This window comes from Natrix helvetica (genome assembly GCF_964273705.1).
Source record: "Natrix helvetica genome assembly, chromosome: 2".
NCBI lineage: Eukaryota > Metazoa > Chordata > Lepidosauria > Squamata > Natricidae > Natrix > Natrix helvetica.
Window position 1 is genome coordinate 278,088,976 of NC_138552.1, and position 18,943 is coordinate 278,107,918.

The window sequence follows — 18,943 nt, forward strand, 5'->3', positions numbered from 1 at the left end:
CCCCCATAATAAAGCCCAAGCCATATTTTGTAGGTAAAAAGAAAATAAGACCCTGTCGTATTTTCGGGGAAACACAGTAGTTTCCATCCATTACTTCTTGTTCTACCCTCAGGCACCTTGGAGAATAGCTTGACACCCTCTTCTTTGTGGCAGCCCCTGATATATTGGAAGACTGCTATCATGTCTCCCCTGGTCCTTCTTTTCATTACACTAGACATACCAAATTCCTGCAACCGTTCTTTACATGTTTTAGCCTCAGTCCAGTCCCCTTATCATTATAATTCATGCCACTTCCTGTTGGCTTCAGTTAGGGAAAGTCTAAGGTATCACAATGAAGAGATTTTTGTGGTTTCAGATGAGAAAGAAATGGAAACAGAAAATGGGTGACCATACTCTTCAGCTACTTATAACCACATAATCAGAAGAGGAGGGGAAAACGAAAACAGAGAAGGAGGTGGTGTTAGAAATAAACCTGCCAAGCCAAGAACCAGTGGTTCCCAGACTCAAGAAAACTATTATATCATCCAGCTGCAGTGAGAATGGCCAAATCAAGCCTTCGATTTGAAAAAAGTTGGAGGAAAAAGCCTATGAAAGCCTAAGCCCAAGAGAATTTTCTCGCTGTCAGAAAATTTCTTTTTACTTCTAGGTTGCTTCTGTCCTCCATTGCTTCTTTCTTATAACTTAGGTTATAAGCAGTAAAAATGTAAAATATTCAGACTGATATCACTTCAATCAAAACTATGTGTCACGAATGAAGGCAAATATACGGATTCCCAGAATTACCACCAACTTAATTCTGGGCTTGGCAGCACAAGGAAACAATAGCCAATCGCCAGCCCTCAACACACAATCGGTCAGTGTCAGGAAGGCACTGCATAAATGCAGCTCACAGAACAGGCCAAAGCATGTATTATTTCAGTAGAGAGAAATTCCCTGAAGATTTGCTCCAGCATGAGTCTGAAAGCTCAGAAGAGGAAAATCTCTGGTCCCAGCGACCAACCCAAATTCGATCTCGCAAAAATATTTGTTGTTGTAAATGCTATTGATTTCTTTGTCAGATTAGTTTTCCTTCTTGCTTTTTACTTTCTAAGCATGTCACTAATCTTTTTTTTAAAATGTCTTTCTTAGGTGGGTATTCCTGTACGAGAAAGGCTACCAGTCTAAGGATGGCATCATAAACTCTGTCTCAGTGAAGCTCAAAGGCATTGCAGTTACAAATATTAGTGGCATGGGTCCATACTTATGGGATGTGGCAGACTATGTTTTTCCTCCTCAGGTAAGACTTTAGGGATGAAGGAAGAATCATTTCCAGAGAATAAGCATAGAACTATGATGGTGAATGTATGGCACGCATGCCACAGGTGGCACGTAGAGCCCCCTCTGTGGGCATACAAGCCGTTGCCCCAGCTCAGCTCCACCGTGCACGTGTGCCACCTCCCACCAGCCATCTGGTTTTGGGGTCTCTGTCACACATATGCAAGGGGATGGGTGCATGTAGGGTGGTTGCGTGCGTATGCACGGAGGGCAGGGGAGAGTGCAGGGATTATGCATACATGCGGGGGTGGGTGGGAGTGCGGGGGGAGTGTCGAGCGCACATGTGCATGGGCAGGGCACACACGGGGTCGAGCACACATGCACAGGAGGACATGGGGGGCACACACACACATTATGGGACTCCAGGATTTTGCTGAAAGAACCATGACACTCAAAAGAAGCGATCAGCTTTCTCCTATTTTGGAGGAATATTTATCAATCAGATTAACATTACTTTAAATATCACATCAATGTTTTAAAATCTTCCCAGTTGAACTAGAAACTGCTCAGTTCTAATTTTGAAGCTCCTGGGAGGTTCCAAATAGATTGTCTACATTTTTTTCCTCACCTATTCTTGCCCCTGCTGTGAATAGCAAGAGAGGTTTGTCCTCATTCTGTCTTTAGGCCTCTTGGTCATTCAGCACTCTAAGAGGCACTCAGTGGCTCAGTGATGCTGGAAATGGTCTCTGCTCTGGCAGTTCAAACCTTAGCACTGCGTGGCAGGATGAGCTCCTATCACTCGCCTCAGTTTCTATTCATCAACAGTTTGAAAGCATGCTTTATGCAAATAGACAGATAGGTATCACTTTAGTGTGGAGACAGCTGATGCTCTGTGCAGGCAGTCAGATTCCTGATGGCTCTGAACCTTCCTGTTTGCAAGGCAGCTCTGGGAAAGGAGGAGCCCTTGGGTGACGCTATAGGAAGTGCTGCTTGTCTTTCTATGTGGTACGAACCAGCTTACCCTCCTGTGGCACACCTTGGGAAGTGCACAAGTGTGTACTATAACAGAGTTGGTACTTTGGCAAGCCAAACTACTACTCTGCACTAGTATTGTGGTCTCTTGGCTACTGTAACACCATGATACACTGCTAAGATATTGGCATGCAGTTTGGAATTGACAAATGTGCAACAATAGCAATCAAAGCAGGCAAGGTCATAGAAAATGATGGAATAGAGAATGAATGAAGAAATGATAAAGGCAGTAAAACTAGAAGAAGGTTACAAGTACTTGGGGATTTTAGAGGCCTCTGACTTAATGCATAATAAAGTCAAGGAATCAACTTCAGCCAAGTACATTCGATGAATTCACAAGATATTAAAGTCCAAATTGAGTGGAGGAAACATCATAAAAGCAATAAATACCTGGGCTATACCTGTGATTTGACAGTCTGCAGGAATAATTGACTGGACCCAGATGGAGTTGGATAATTTGGACAGAAAAACAAGGAAGCTTATGACAATGAATCATGCCTTGCACTCTAAAAGTGATGTTGGTAGATATAATCTACCAGAGGGTGGTCAAGGACTCCTACAAGTAAAGCAGACTGTGGAAGAAGAAAGACACAGCTTGAATGATTACATCCAGAAAAGTGAAGAACCAATGATTAAGGAAGTAAATAAAGGAGGCCTTTTGAAGACAATTAAGTTGAAAGCTGAATACAAGAAAGAAGGAATTGAGAAGCGAACTGAAAATTGGAAAAGCAAAGGTATGCATGGCCAATACTTGAAAAGTATTGAAGGCAAAGCTGACAAAAGCTAACTTGGAACTGGTTAAGATCAGGAGTACTGAAAAAAGAAACAGACGGCTTTATTTTGGCAGCTCAAGAACAAGCTTTAGCCACAGACTGCATGAAGGCAAAAAGTCAGCATGTTACTACCAACAGCAAATGTCGCCTCTGTAATGAGAAAGATGGAACAGTCAACCATTTGATCAGTGGGTGCAGCAAAATTTCACAAACTGACTACCTACAACGCCATGACTGAGTTGCTAAAAACATTCACTGGAAATTGTGCCAGAAGTTTGGATTTGAGTATAGCAAAAACCACTGAGACCATCAGATTGAGAAGGTTCTAGAGCCGTGATGGCGAACCTATGGCACGCGTGCCACAAGTGGCACGCTGAGCCATTTGTCAGGGCACGCGAGGCGCTGCTCTGTCAGCTGGCCAGCGCGCATGCGCGCGCTGGCCAGCAGAGTTCACCTTTTTAAAAGCTATTTCCCCAGGCTCCAGAGGCTTTATAGGAGCCTGGGGAGGGCGAAAAGAGCCTCCCCCGCCCCTCCTGGAGGCTTCAGGGACCATCCCTGAAGCCTTCGGAACGCTTAAAACCACCCTCCGAGCAAACCGGAAGTGACTTCCGGGTTGCTCGGAGGGTTGTTTTAAGCGTTCCGAAGGCTTCAGGGACCCCTAATGCCTTCGGAGCGCTTAAAACGACCCTCCGAGCAACCCGGAAGTCACTTCCGGTTTGCTCGGAGGGTGGTTTTAAGCGCTCCGAAGGCTTCATGGAAGCCTCCGGACAGTCCCTGAAGCCTCCGGAGGGCCTCCGGGGGGGGCAGGGAGGCTCTTTTCGCCCTCCCCAGGCTCCTATAAAGCCCCTGGAACCTGGGGAGGGCAAAAAAACATGTAAAAATGGGGGGGTCGCGCGTTGTGCGTGCATGCGCACTGGGGGGGTCGCGCATTGCATTATGGGTGCGGCACGCACGCACTCGACCCCCCTGCGCTCCCCCCACTTGTGGCACGCGAGCCAAAAAAGGTTCGCCATCACTGTTCTAGAGAATGAGAAAGTCAAGATCTTGTGGGATTTCAGAATTCAGACTGTCAGGCACTTGGCCTAAAACACACCTGACATAACAATAGTTGAGAAGAAAAAAGTTTGGTTCATTGACATTGCAATACCTGGTGATACACAAATTGAAGATAAGCAGCAAGAAAAAATCACAAAGTACCGGGACTTGCAAATTGAAGTTGAGCGACTGTTGAAAAAGAAATTGTGTGTTTTCCTGATTGTTATTGGAGCCCTTGGAGTAATACCTAAAGGGCTACCTCGCTATTTGGAAATTCTAAATTTATCGGACTTGAACATTCTGATTCTACAAAAAACCACCCTACTTGGAACAGCTTATATCCTCCGATGTTTCCTTAACAGTTCCTAGGTCCTTGGTTAGGACTTGAGCTATTTAGCTACCAACCAGCCCCAAAGGCTGTGAATCTCACCAAAGATATAATAATAATAATAATAATAATAATAATAATAATAATAATAATAATAATAATAATAATAATAACAACAACAACAACAACAACAACAACAACAGCAACAACAGCCCCAGCTTTTTCTTAATTCCTTAGCTTATGAACAGAAGAACATTGAGATGCATCATCTATTGCTTTCCTCTTGGATTTTTTAAAAAAATCTTTCCATTTTTGCCTACACCCCAGGTATTTTTCTGATGGTTTTCCATGCAAATATTAACCAGGTCAGGCATTGCTTAAGTTTTGCAAGATAAGCCAATGTCAGCTGGCTTCTACCTCAAGAGAGGGGGTATAAAGGTATGAACTCCAGATCTTGGATTTACCTAACTGCAATCACTACAGCAGGCATGGGTTCCTGCCAGTTCTAGCCTCTTCTATAGAAGAGGTTCCACAAATCTACAGTGCCTTTAGAACCAGTTCCAGCTCCCTCCCACTGCCTGTTCGCACATCATCAAGATGAAGAGTGAGAGAAGGAATTCTGGGAGTTGAAGTCTACAGGTCTTAAAGCTGTCAAGTTTGAACACCCCTGGTTTTTTTTCCCTAAAGGGTTAGGGGTGCAAGGGTCTTGTAACTTGACAGCTTTAAGACTTGCACACTTCAATGCCAGAGTTCCTGAGCCAACATGACTGGAGAAGGAATTCTGGGAGTTGAAGTCAACAAGTCTTAAAGCTGTCAAGTTTGAACACCCCTGGGGTTTTTTTCCAAAAGGGTTAGGGGTGCAAGGGTCTTGTAACTTGACAGCTTTAAGACTTGCACGCTTCAAATGCCAGAGTTTCTGAGCCAACATTTTGGTTGCTAAGCAAGATTGTTGTTAAGTGAGTTTCATCACATTTAACAAGTTGGCCACGCCCACCCAGTCACATGGCTGGCAAGCCACTCCCACCCAGTCACATGGCTGGCAAGCCACTCCCACAAAGCAGGCCACACCTACAGAAGAGGTTCTAAATTTTTTTGAAACCCACCATTGCACTACAGCCAAAGGTACAAGTCTTGATGTGATTTTTTAAAAAAACTTTCTCTGCTTAGCTAGGAATCAAGAGGATAATCTGCTAAAATATTAAATGAGTAAGTTTCATATTCATCTTCTTTTTCTCTGCAGGGGGACAGTTCCTTTGTGGTGATGACTAACTTTATTATCACCCGTGGGCAGAAACAGGAAACATGTCCAGGGGTATGTAGCTTGATATTGTCACTGTATATCGTTTAGTTTATTCGTCTTCTGTAGAATACCACAGGGATAACCTCAGAAAAAGAATGTAAAGTTAGCAAAATATGTATGAAGCCAGAGAAGACAATGTGAGGAAGAAACTGAAGGTTGCCCTGCCTTGACTCTTGTTAGTATAAAAAAGATGGAAAGGAAACGTTATCAGGCTTTTAAGATTCTATTACTGTAGCCTATATTTTTATGGTAGAGTTTCAGAGTCTGTTTTCTCATCTAGCTTACCTCAAAGAGTTGACATCAATCTTGAAAGCCTGACATTTCTCCTTCTCCTTCCCTTGCATCGATGAAAGTCAAGCACATTAAGTTTGTTCTCGCACTATCCGGTCTCCCCAGATTTAATTCATAACTTGCCAATGATATTCGCATTATTTCTCCAAGGTCATCTCTGCAGTTTTCTACTGCACGTTCTCCCTGGGGAAATGGTAGCAACACTCCAAAAACACATCTGAGAGTTGCAGAGGCAAAATATCTGAGGAGATACCAGGATGGGGAAAGCTGATAAATGAATTGAAATTGTCTGAGGAACAGTCCTTCACCAATTAAACGAGCGCCATCCTAGTATGGAAGTGACAAGAACCTCAGATTTACTCTCATACAAATTGTAGAGTCTCCAAGATTTTCAGGAGTCTCTCTCTCTGTGTGTCTGTTGTTCATACCACACAAACACACACACACACACACACACACACACACTTAAATAGGAGGTGGGCGATAATCCATAGGTGGCATTGAGCAGGTTCTAATCAGTTCTGGAGAACCGGTAGCGGAAATTTTGAGTAGTTTGGAGAACCGGTAAAAACCACCTCTGACTGGCCCCGCCCCATCTATTCTCTGCCTCCCGAGTCCCAGCTGATTGGGAGGAAATGGGGATTTTGCAGTAACCTTCCCCTGGAGTGGGGAGGAAATGGGGATTTTACAGTATCCTTCCCCTGCCACGCCCAGCAACCCAAGCCCACCAAGCCATGCCCACAGAACCGATAGTATAAAATGTTGAATCCCACCACTGGGATAATATCCCCCAAAGCTTAATGAGAACTGCACTTGCTTTTGTGCACCCAAAATACTTGGAAAGCAGAAGAAGAAGAAGAAAAATGATAGAAGGAAAAATGTAATTTGTTGGAAAACAACAGGATTGGTTGGTATGAATATTGAACGGAAGAGTTTCACATGTTCTAACAGTCCTACTTTTTTCTATATCTATTTGGATAGTCTCTCACATATTCCTATGTTTTGACATTTCTGGTTGATAGCTAGTTAAATATTAGCTGACCTGAATGGCCGAAGTAATAATATTGTGGGAATTCCTTCCACTTTTCTAAAGAAAGACCCCTAACTTGAAGGCTCTACAATGTCATCTGGAAGAAGAATGCCAATGTGCTCATAGAAACCTCTTGATGTCCCTCATTCACCATCATCTCACTCTTTTTCTGAAAACAGAAGGCTGCAAAACATATTCCCTTCAATATAATTGTATTATAGAATACAATTATATATCTTCTCTGCACTAGAAAGAGTGCAGAGAAGAGCAACAAAGATGATTAGGGGACTGGAGACTAAAACATATGAAGAACGGTTGCAGGAACTGGGTATGTTTAGCTTAAGAGAAAGAAGGACTAGGGGAGACATGATAGCATTATTCCAATATCTCAGAGGTTGCCACAAAGAAGAGGGAGTCAAACTATTCTCCAAAGCACCTGAGGGTAGAACAAGAAGCAATGGGTGGAAACTAATCAAGGAGAGAAGCAACTTAGAACTGAGGAGAAATTTCCTGACAGTGAGAACAATTAATCAGTGGAACAGCTTGCCTCCAGAAGTTGTGAATGCCCCAACACCAGAAGTCTTTAAGAAGATGTTGGATAGCTATTTGTCTGAAACGGTATAGGGTTTCCTGCCTAGGCAGGGGGTTGGACTAGAAGACCTCCAAGGTCCCTTCCAACTCTACTATTGTATTGTATTGTATTTCCAAAATCATATCTAAATGCACCTGACCTTCACCCCCACCAACTCCCAATGAGTTCCACAAACTTGCTTAGTAATAACAATGGCAGCTACTGTCCAGCAGTTTGTTTCAAAGACCCATCCAGAAAAAGGACAAGGGTGAATGTAATGGTATGCGGGAGACAGGGTAGAGACATTGCCAAGGGAACTGTAGCCTGTAGCTGGATAGCAGGCAAGGCAAGAAGCTCAGAAGAGACCTTCCGTAGTTTATCAGACTATAAAAGTGGGGGGAGAATTGTACTTTCAGACTTGCAAGGCCCTATCAATGTAGCTTTACAATAAAGTAGCATTCGTTCAACTGCTTATAAATCTTATCTGGCTTACCCCGCAAAGCCAACAATAGCGGAATGTCATAGCATCCTGCAAAATCGCCATTCCCTCCCCACTCCAGGGGAAGGATACTGTAAAATCTTCATTCCCTCCTCACTCCAGGCCCAGGGAAGGATACCTTAAAACCTCCATTCCCTCCCCACTCCAGGGGAAGGATACTGTAAAACCTCCATTCCCTCCCCACTCCAGGGGAAGGATACTGTAAAACCTCCATTCCCTCCCCACTCCAGGGGAAGGATACTGTAAAATCTCCATTCCCTCCCCACTCCAGGGGAAGGATACTGTAAAATCTTCATTCCCTCCTCACTCCAGGGGAAGGATACTGTAAAATCTTCATTCCCTCCTCACTCCAGGGGAAGGATACTGTAAAATCTCCATTCCCTCCCCACTCCAGGGGAAGGATACCTTAAAACCTCCATTTCCTCCCCACTCCAGGGGAAGGATACTGTAAAATCTCCATTCCCTCCCCATACCAGGGGAAGGATACTGTAAAATCTCCATTCCCTCCCCACTCCAGGGGAAGGATACTGTAAAATCTCCATTCCCTCCCCACTCCAGGGGAAGGATACTGTAAAATCTCCATTCCCTCCCCACTCCAGGGGAAGGATACTGTAAAATCTCCATTCCCTCCCCACTCCAGGGGAAGGATACTGCAAAATCGCCATTCCCTCCCCACTCCAGGGGAAGGATACTGCAAAATTGCCAATCCATCCTCACTCCAGGGGAAGGATACTGTAAAATCTTTATTCCCTCCCCACTCCAGGGGAAGGATATTGCAAAATCCCCATTATGTTCCCACTCCAGGGGAAAGATACTGTAAAATCTCCATTCCCTCCCACTCCAGGGGAAGATTACTGCAAAATCCCCATTCTCTCCCGATCAGCTGGAACTCGGGAGGCAGAGAATACATGGGGATGGGGCCAGTCAGAGGTGGTATTTACCGGTTCTCCAAACTACTCAAAATTTCTGCTACTAGTCAGAACCTGCTGAATATCCTCTGCGTGACAGCCATTTTGTGAATGGGCCACCGTCTCCCAAACAGCCATATTTTAAAAGTTCAGCTTTCTGCCATTTGCAGAACTGAGTTCCTATAGTCACATATATATTTTTTTAAACAGAACACTAAATGTCATGTTACTGGGCCATGATGTCAAGCAAGAGTGTCAGGAGACTTGCAATGTATCTCTGCACTGCTTATTGAATTACTTCAATTTTTCTCCTTTTCCCAGCATCCTGAGTCTGAGAAGTGTAACAATGACAGTACTTGTAATAAAGGAGAGTTTCTTCGCCGAGGTCAAGGTGAGAAATAGCTCGGTACACAGCAAGCTTAATCGGGTCAAATACAGCCCAACGATTTCCCCATGGTCTCCTATCTGAGTACAGGTAGTTCTCGGTTTACAACAGCCTATTTAGTGACCATTCAATTACAACAGCACTGAAAAAAAGTGACTTATGACTGTTTTTCATACTTACGACGATTGCAGCATCCCCGTGGTCACATCATGATGAGAAGTAAGACACCTGGCAACTGACTCATATTTACTGCAGTGTCCCCGAAGATCTTTTGCAATCTTCTGACAAGCAGAGTCAATAGGGAAGCCAGATTCACTTAACAACTGTGTTCCTAACTTAACATCTACAGAAATACACTTAACAATTGCGGCAAGAAAGGTTGCAAAGTGGGGCAAAACCCGTTTAACAAATGTCTCGTTTAGCAACAGAAATGTTGGGCTCAATTGTGGTTATACGTTGAGGGCTCTCTTTTGCATCACATGATAAAAGCCTGGTTAGTGTTAACCTTGGTTTGATTGTTTTTATGACAGTGCTGTGGTCATCAACCAATGGTCTGTGGACCACTGGTGATCTGCAAGATCATTTTGATGGTTCAACAGAAAAATCATTTGCATTTTTTAATCTTGGACTAAATACCATGTGTCTTTTTTAAAAATTCATATTAATGGTCCACAGGATTTAAAATTATGAATTTAGTGGTCCCTGAGGTCTGAAGGGTTGCGGTGACCCCTGAATTAATGTGTCAAATGAACTCATATGATAGAACTAGTTTATCAATCAATGTATTATTGTGAATACAAACAATGCTACTATACTGTATATGTTCGATAAAGAAAGTTACTTCCTTGTTTATATTACTTGTCATGTGATTTATTAGACATACTTTAAAAAAAGTTTAAAAGAATTTTCCCGGAATGTTTATAGTTGAATATCCTGTTTTCCATAATGACCGACTAGATTTAATGGAAAGCTGACACACTGCATTGCCAAATACAGAGAACCGTGAATTTTAGATTTCCATTTGTATATTGATTCAAAAATCCTAAATTACAGAGCATTTGACATTTAAGAGGTGTACGAAAAGAGCAACTAAGAGAGGGGGAAACGAGGACAGATAATAATCAATGGCCTTGAGATGTTGACTAATTGTTTTCCAGGAGTTGGGGAGAGGAAGGAAATTGGGGTTAAGGTTTTGAATAGAAGCATTTATACTGCAGCATTTTGAGGCTTTTCCTCCATTATTGTTTCATTGCACGTTACTCCCAAAAGTCTTGTTCTTCTTCAAAGACGTTTCGCTTATCATCCAAGAAGCAAAACATCTTCAAAGAAAAACAACAATGTCCAGTTGCCTCTTGAAAAAACACCTTTGGAGCAACCATGACCTGGAGGACTAAGATATTCTCCATAGACATCCTTGCTTGTTACGGTTGATATAAATGCAATAGAGCAGTGTTTCTCAATCTTGGCCATTTTAAGATGTGTGGACTTCAACTCCCAGGATTCCCCAGCCAGCATGTCCACACAGTTTAAGATTGAAAAAGTTGAGAAACACTGACATAGAGCGGTAAGAAAAGTTAGCAATACAGGTTGTCCTCCACTTACAACCAGTCACTTAAGTCTACAAAAAAGAGACTTGTGGTATGGATTTAAAGTTCAAACATCAGCCTGTTGGAAGAAATGTCCATCTGGGTTCAGTTCCAAGTGGGGAAAAATACACTGGATTCATGGAAGTTGCTTGGAAAGAAGGTTTTAACGGTGGACAGGATCACATGCTTTGAAGACGTTGGGCGAAGGGAAAAAAAGGGGAAGAGATGCTGAGAGTGCCTGAGATTTATACCCTCTCTGGCTTTTGAATTTGAGCTTGTATTCTGATTGGTTGTCAGACTCCCATGGGGCCATGCAGGGGCAACTCTGTAAGCTGTATTGAGTCCCAAGCTTGGTTGAGCCTTGCTGGGTGATGATGTAATGAAAGGCTTTGGGATTCCTATTGTGGCTCTGCCTGAAGGAGGTAGATCTTTGTTACGTAGAATAGACTGACCCAGGCCTTAATGGCCCATTGACAAAGGTAGAGGGGCTGCGTTTCTGCCTCCCTTTTAGGGGAAATATTCTGTCCTTTGAATATTTCCTAAAATATTTCATTTTTCTAGGAGATGGTGGGTGCTAACTTCCTACAGACTCTCACCTGCACTACAGTCACATGAGTGGATTTTGGTTGCTCGGCAACCAGTCTGCATTTATAGCTATTTGCAGTGCCCCTGGTCACAGGACCATGATTTACAAAATTTCTGCTAGAAACTGGTATTTACGTCCTGTTTGCAACAAAACCACCCAGAGCAAATAATGGGTTCCCAATAACCATGGCTTTTCCTAAACGACTCTGGCATTTCCTTTACCACTGCCACAAAAATGGTCATAAAACTGAGTCCCATTTTACATCATAACTCACTCACAACCATCACAACTTATGATCATAATTGCGGAGCTCAGCTAGGATTGTAATTTGAGGACTATTTGTGTAAGAATGTAATTATGAGGACACATAGAGAAAGCGTTGGATGATGATAAATTAAGTAAATTCCTAAATTCTGCATGAGGACAAACAATAATGTTAACATTCCAAAAGAATTAAGTTTTCATTTTTAAACTGAAAAGGGCACAAACTTATTGCCAAAAATGAAAATAAGAATACTAATATTCCTGGGAAAAAGTTTTATTAAATGTGATTTTTAAAAAAATAATAATAATGAAAAAGGGCCAAAATGACATAAATTAGAAACTGTTCATAATCTGGTATTAATCATCAACTGCAAATCAGCTAGACTCATACAACATTCTAAACCCTAAACTCTAAACAGTTATGTGTTCCCATAAAATGCAGTAACCCCCCAAAAAAAATGATTTCCATAACACAGAATCACAGAGTTGAATGGGACCTTGGATGTTAGTTATTCAGTGTCTTGCTTAGTGGAGGTTCGACTGCAGCGTCTTTTCACCGAATTTTCATCCAGCCTCTGAAGATCTTAATACAATACAATACAATACAATACAATGCAATAGCAGAGTTGGAAGGGACCTTGGAGGTCTTCTAGTCCAACCCCCTGCCTAAGCAGGAAACCCTATACCGTTTCAGACAAATGGCTATCCAACATCTTCTTAAAGACTTCCAGTGTTGGGGCATTCACAACTTCTGGAGGCAAGCTGTTCCACTGATTAATTGTTCTAACTGTCAGGAAGTTTCTCCTCAGTTCTAAGTTGCTTCTCTCCTTGATTAGTTTCCACCCATTGCTTCTTATTCTGCCCTCAGGTGCCATGGAGAATAGCTTGACTCCCTCTTCTTTGTGGCAACCCCTGAGATATTGGAACACTGCTATCATGTCTCCCCTAGTCCTTCTTTCTATTAAACTAGACATACCCAGTTCCTGCAACCGTTCTTTATATGTTTTAGCCTCCAGTCCCCTAATCATCTTTGTTGTTTTTCTCTGCACTCTTTCTAGAGTCTCCACATCCTTTCTACATTGTGGTGACCAAAACTGAATGCAGTATTCCAAATTTGGCCTTACCAAGGCATTATAAAGTGGTATTAGCACTTCACATGATCTTGATTCTATCCCTCTGTTGATGCAGCCTAGAACTGTGTTGGCTTTTTTGGCAGCTGCTGCACACTGCTGGCTCATATTTAAATGGTTGTCCACTAGGACTCCAAGATCCCTTTCACAGTTACTACTGTTGAGCAAGGTACCATCTATACTGTACCTGTGCATTTCGTTTTTGTTGCCTAAATGTAGAACCTTACTCTTTTCACCATTGAATTTCATTTTATTAGATAGTGCCCAATGTTCAAGTTTGTCAAGATCCTTCTGTATCTTAAGCCTATCTTCTGGAGTGTTGGCTATTCCTGCCACCTTGGTGTCATCTGCAAATTTGATGAGTTCCCTATTTATTCCCTCATCCAAATCATTGATGAAGATGTTGAAGAGTACTGGGCCCAAAACAGAGCCTTAGGGTACTCCACTGCATGCCTCCCTCCATGTAATACAATACAATACAATAGTAGAGTTGGAAGGGACCTTGGAGGCCTTCTAGTCCAACCCCCTGCCTAGGCAGGAAACCCTATACCGTTTCAGGCAAATGGCTATCCAACATCTTCTTAAAGACTTCCAGTGTTGGGGCATTCACAACTTCTGGAGGCAAGCTGTTCCACTGATTAATTGTTCTAACTGTCAGGAAGTTTCTCCTCAGTTCTAAGTTGCTTCTCTCCTTGATTAGTTTCCACCCATTGCTTCTTGTTCTACCCTCAGGTGCCTTGGAGAATAGTTTGACTCCCTCTTCTTTGTGGCAACCCCTGAGATATTGGAACACTGCTATCATGTCTCCCCTAGTCCTTCTTTCTATTAAACTAGACATACCTAGTTCCTGCAACTGTTCCTCATATGTTTTAGTCTCCAGTCCCCTAATCATCTTTGTTGCTCTTCTCTGCACTCTTTCTAGAGTCTCCACATCTTTTCTACATCGTGGCGACCAGAACTGAATGCAGTATTCCAAGTGTGGCCTCACCAAGGCATTATAAAGCGGCATCAACACTTCACGTGATCTTGATTCTATCCCTCTGTTGATGCAGTCTAGGACTGTGTTGGCTTTTTTGGCAGCTGCTGCACACTGCTGGCTCATATTTAAATGGTTGTAGATGCAGTTCCATTGAGGACTACACGTTGAGTGTGGCTGGTCAGCCAGTTACGAATCCATCTGATGGTGATGCTCTCTAACCCACATTCTTCTACTTTATCTAGTAGTAGGTTATGGTCTACCTTATCAAATGCCTTACTGAAGCTCAAGTAAACTATATCGACGACATTCCTCTGGTCCACTAATTTTGTCACTTTGTCAAAGAATGCAATTAGATTAGTCTGGCATGATCTGTTTTTGACAAACCCATGTTGGCCCGTGGCTATTACTTTGTTTGCTTCTAGGTGTTCGCTAATTCATTGCTTGATTATCTTTTCCAGAATCTTTCCTGGTATTGAGGTCAGGCTTCTTTCCTTGTATTGAGGTCAGGCTTCAGTCTTCTTCAGTCATATGGTTTTGAAGTCATATGGTTATGAAGTTCTTCCTGTCATCTCCAGCCTGAATTTCTTTCCTTGTAGTTTTAATTCCTTGCTTCTGATCTGGCCATCTGCTTCCCTCTTCTCCATGATACCCCTTTAGATATTTGAAGAGATTGCTGTTTATCTTCCCTCAGTAATCTGAAATTAAGTATAGCTAAATCCTTTATCTGTTCCTTATGGGATTTGGATTTTCAGCCACCCTCTGAACTCACTCCAGTTTCTTGCTGTAATTTTATTTTTGAACATGGTCCTGAGAACTGAACACATCATCCCAGACAGTGTCCAATCAGGGCAAAGTCGAAAAGAACAATTACACCCTGAACCACAAACTACACAATTGTTAGCTTTGGCTTATCCATTCGATTGCATCCTGAATTTGAGAAGCAATAACACAGAGAGAGGAGTAACGTAGGCTCTGCTTAGTTCACACTGGTGTCTAATGTGATCTTCATTAACTTTTTGACTATACTTTCCATAGGAATCATGACTGGGAAGTGCGTGAATTTTAGCCGTACGCAGAAGACCTGCGAGATATATGGCTGGTGCCCGGTTGAAATTGATGACAACATTCCCAAGTAAGAAATGGGGGGGGGGGGCAGGGTATCTGTTCATAATGATGCTAAATCTCAGGAAAGAATAATCAACCTTCTATGGATACCAGTATTTCCATGTATTTTCACACCTACGGATCAATCTTTATGTCTTACAGTCCACCATTGCTTCTGGATGCTGGAAAATTTACCTTGTTTATAAAAAACAGCATTACTTTCCCCAAGTTTGGAGTTTCCAGGTAAGCCAAAGATTCTTGTGACTATAAATTATAGCCCTTTTGTGGGGGTGGATTTTATAATATTTGGTAATCCATCCATCCAAGACATTTACAGGTGTCCTTTTTTTATTTACTAGCTGATAACCTGGCATTGCCCGGGAATTTATTTATAGGGGGAAAATGTCCAGACCAAATGTAATTTCTAATGTTGGATTTTCCCCCTTACCAGAAGGAGCCCCTTGTGGAGTACTATGAAGCTGTTACCATGGCAACTCCATTGCACTGTACAGTAGAAGTCATTTTACGGCAGTACAGTAGAAGCCACTTTAAGGCTCAACAGGCTGTATCTTAACAGAACACACACCCCGAGGGGTTTTAGGGGTGTCTTACCACAACATTTTTTTTCCAGAGCGTAAGTAATCTGTGTACCAAGTTTGGTTGAAATTGCTTGAGGCATTCCAGAGTTATACATACACACAACCATTTATATATTGATACATTAAATTTCTATACTGTTCATCACACATGCATGACTCTGGATGGTTTATAAATAGAACCATAAAATCATATAAAAGCCATAGCTAAAAAGAAGTTAAAAAAGGGAATTAAAACAAAATTTAAAAAGAACAAATGAGAAAGTTAAAAAGGCAGAGTATTGTCAACCCACCATTCACCTACAAGGTTGGTTAAACAGACTTTTAGAGTGTCGTATATCTTTAAAATTTTGTCTTCCTGAAGAGTTGAGATGGCTTACCTCCCTGCATATCATATTTTAATACACCTACCGGTATTATTATAATCAATATTCAGATCTTTATATTTTTTTTCCTGTCTGGTTCGTATTGTGATGCTTAAGAGAATTTAACATAATTTGAAAGCAGTTGTACTGTGATCTAAGAACAATGAAACAAACTGAGATAATGGTTTGCTTTCTTCTAACACAGACGCAATCTTGTTGAGCGAGTTACTGAACGCTACCTGAAAAAATGTGTTTATCACAAAGACAAGGAACCACTGTGCCCTGTGTTTAAACTTGGATATATGGTGGAAGAATCTGGACAGAATTTTTCTCAAGTTGCTTTTAAGGTGAGAATATTCTGAATGGTCAGAGGCACAAAAAGTTGACAGTCTGTTAGGTACTGGTGCGATCAAGCACTAGCAATGAACCCCAGGTCGAGGTTATAACAGAGCAACCCTGTAAAGTATACGCAGCATGCGATAGATAAAGCAACCACACTGAATAATGGATAGTAAAGTAACAAAATAAACTTTACTTTTTGAAGAATATAGCAAAATCCATAAACACAGCCAAAAAGTCATACACAGAAAAAACAGTCCAATACTACCAAGATAACTTGGATACAAGTAGCAAATAACTTACACACAGTAAGTAGTAGCAACAGTAGTAACAGTTAGACAGCAGTTATCATACATCAATCAAGAGAGAGAGAGAGACAAAATCAGCTGCAATTTAAATGCCGTAATCTACTAATTAGCAGATCTCCTCTCTTAAAGATACATAACATGCCTTGTGCAATATATTGTCTACCCAACATGTTGGTTACACCCTAACATTCTCCCCTTTGGGTAGATCAATATATCCACTCACAATGTAAGATGATAACCTTCACATGATGAGGTATGTTTCACTGAACTTTGTGCCTTAGTGAAGTTGTCTGCTAAATTGTCTTCAGTTGAACAATATTCCAACTTTATCAGGCCATCCTTAATGCTTTGTCGAACATTAAGATACCTCAAATCAGTATACTTCGATGTCGTCTTAATAGCTAAATTAGTCACCATTTTTATTGCTGCCTGATTATCTTCATAAACAGTAAAAGGTTCATTGATACTTAATCCCATATCTATAAGCAACTGCTTATAATATATCAGCTCAGTACATGTCAACGACAAACATGAAAACTCAGCTTCCATTGTGGATAAGCTTATGTGTTTCTGTCGTATCGACCTCCATCCAATCAGTACACCACCTAGCATAAAGGCTATGCCGGAAGTTGACTTCCTATTATCTATAGCAGCTGCAAAATTCACATCAGCATAAACAGTCAAAACTAAATCCCTATTTGGTTCTAAATACAATGCATAGTGGATAGTTTTCTTCAAATAACGCAGCACACGCTTTGCTGCTTGCCAATGCCTCTCTGAAGGACTATCATTGAATCTAGCCAGTTGGTTCACACTAAATGATATATCTGGTCTAGACCAATTACTTAGGTACATTAGGCTACCTATCAAAGAATGATAGATTCCCTTATCAAAACCAGTACCCTCAGTAACCTCAGGTTTAAACTCCAATGCCATTGGTGTCTTTGCAGTCTTACATAGCTCCATGCTATATTTCTTAAGCAAATGATTAATTTTACCAGCCTGTGACAGCTTAAAACCTTTACTGGTTCTAACCACGTCTAAGCCCAGATAATGCTTAATTTCACCCAAATTCCGGATTTTAAATTTACTCTCTAATTGTGAAACAATGTCAATAGCTTCCTGTTCAGACCTAGTAATAATAGCTATATCGTCCGTGAACAAAAGCAACAACGAGATCAAACCATTTTTCACCCGTCTAAATAAACAAGGATCAGCCAGACCTGGAATAAATCCCATAGCTTTTAGTTCATTTACTATACATCTGTTCCACTCAAAACCGGACTGTTTTAAACCATAAAGGCTCTTTTTAAGTCTCCAACAACCAGTCTGGCCATTAGAATCCACACCTGGTGGCATCTTCATATAAATGGTATGCTGCAATGGAGCATGCAGATACGCTGTTTCAACATCAATATGGGTAACATTACACTGATACTTAGCAGCGTATGCCAATGCTGCCCTCAACGTAGAGGCTTTCAAGCTCGGAGCAAAAACCTCATCGTAATCCCTCTCAGTTTGGGAAAACCCTTGAGCAACTAAACGAGCCTTATAAATAGCATTGCCAGCAGCATCGTTTTTAATTTTAAACACCCATCTACAGCCAATTGCACTCTCCCCTGAAGGGAGCCTAGCTTCTTCATAAACCTTCAATTCCTGTAAGGATTTCAACTCCTTCTCCATAGCTGTTTTCCACAATGTCTTTTCCTTTTCAGGATACAGCCTTAACTCTGCAAAACTAGAAGGTTCTATGCTAACTTGCAATACTACACTGGCTTGGTATCTGTCGGGTGGATGCCTGTCCCTAGTAGACCTCCTAGGCAATACAGGACTTGCAGAATCATCCTGTTCCACCTCACGAGTAGATTCTACATCTACATCTTCCTCCCTTTTCAGAGTAATAGATGGACCATCCTGATTCTCTAACTGCTCATTTGGTGTATCATGATTAACCAAACGATCAACATCTATATCATCACAAACCTTGTGAAACTCTTGTTCTAGCTTCTCCCAACCAACATGTTCTGAAAATTTAGCACTAGCACTGTGCATAATTCTCCGAGTTCCAGGTTCCCAGAACCTAAACGATCTATGATTGGAATTGTACCCAACAAAAACCATCTTCCTAGCTCTGCTTTGATCCTTCCGTCTAGTCTGTGAGGGAATATGCACCCAAGCAGGGACACCAAATGTGTGTAAATAACTCAAATCAGGCTTCCTACCATGCCAAAGAGTATAAGGAATCTTACCAGTAGTTGAGTTAACTACTATGTTCAGAAT

At 41.7% G+C, this 18,943-nt stretch overlaps 1 protein-coding gene across 3 annotated transcripts in view; it reads left to right on the top strand.

The window, feature by feature from the left end:
• The window catches only part of P2RX1 (purinergic receptor P2X 1), a 77,818-nt gene that overhangs the window by 25,465 nt on the left and 33,410 nt on the right, over window positions 1–18,943 (top strand). For all 3 annotated transcript variants that reach the window (XM_081943725.1, XM_081943727.1, XM_081943726.1), the window contains exons 2-7: window positions 1,129–1,276; window positions 5,663–5,734; window positions 9,343–9,412; window positions 14,987–15,083; window positions 15,218–15,298; window positions 16,222–16,363. In XM_081943725.1, coding sequence (XP_081799851.1) covers window positions 1,129–1,276; window positions 5,663–5,734; window positions 9,343–9,412; window positions 14,987–15,083; window positions 15,218–15,298; window positions 16,222–16,363 — 610 coding nt within the window. The remainder of the gene's footprint in view (window positions 1–1,128; window positions 1,277–5,662; window positions 5,735–9,342; window positions 9,413–14,986; window positions 15,084–15,217; window positions 15,299–16,221; window positions 16,364–18,943) is intronic.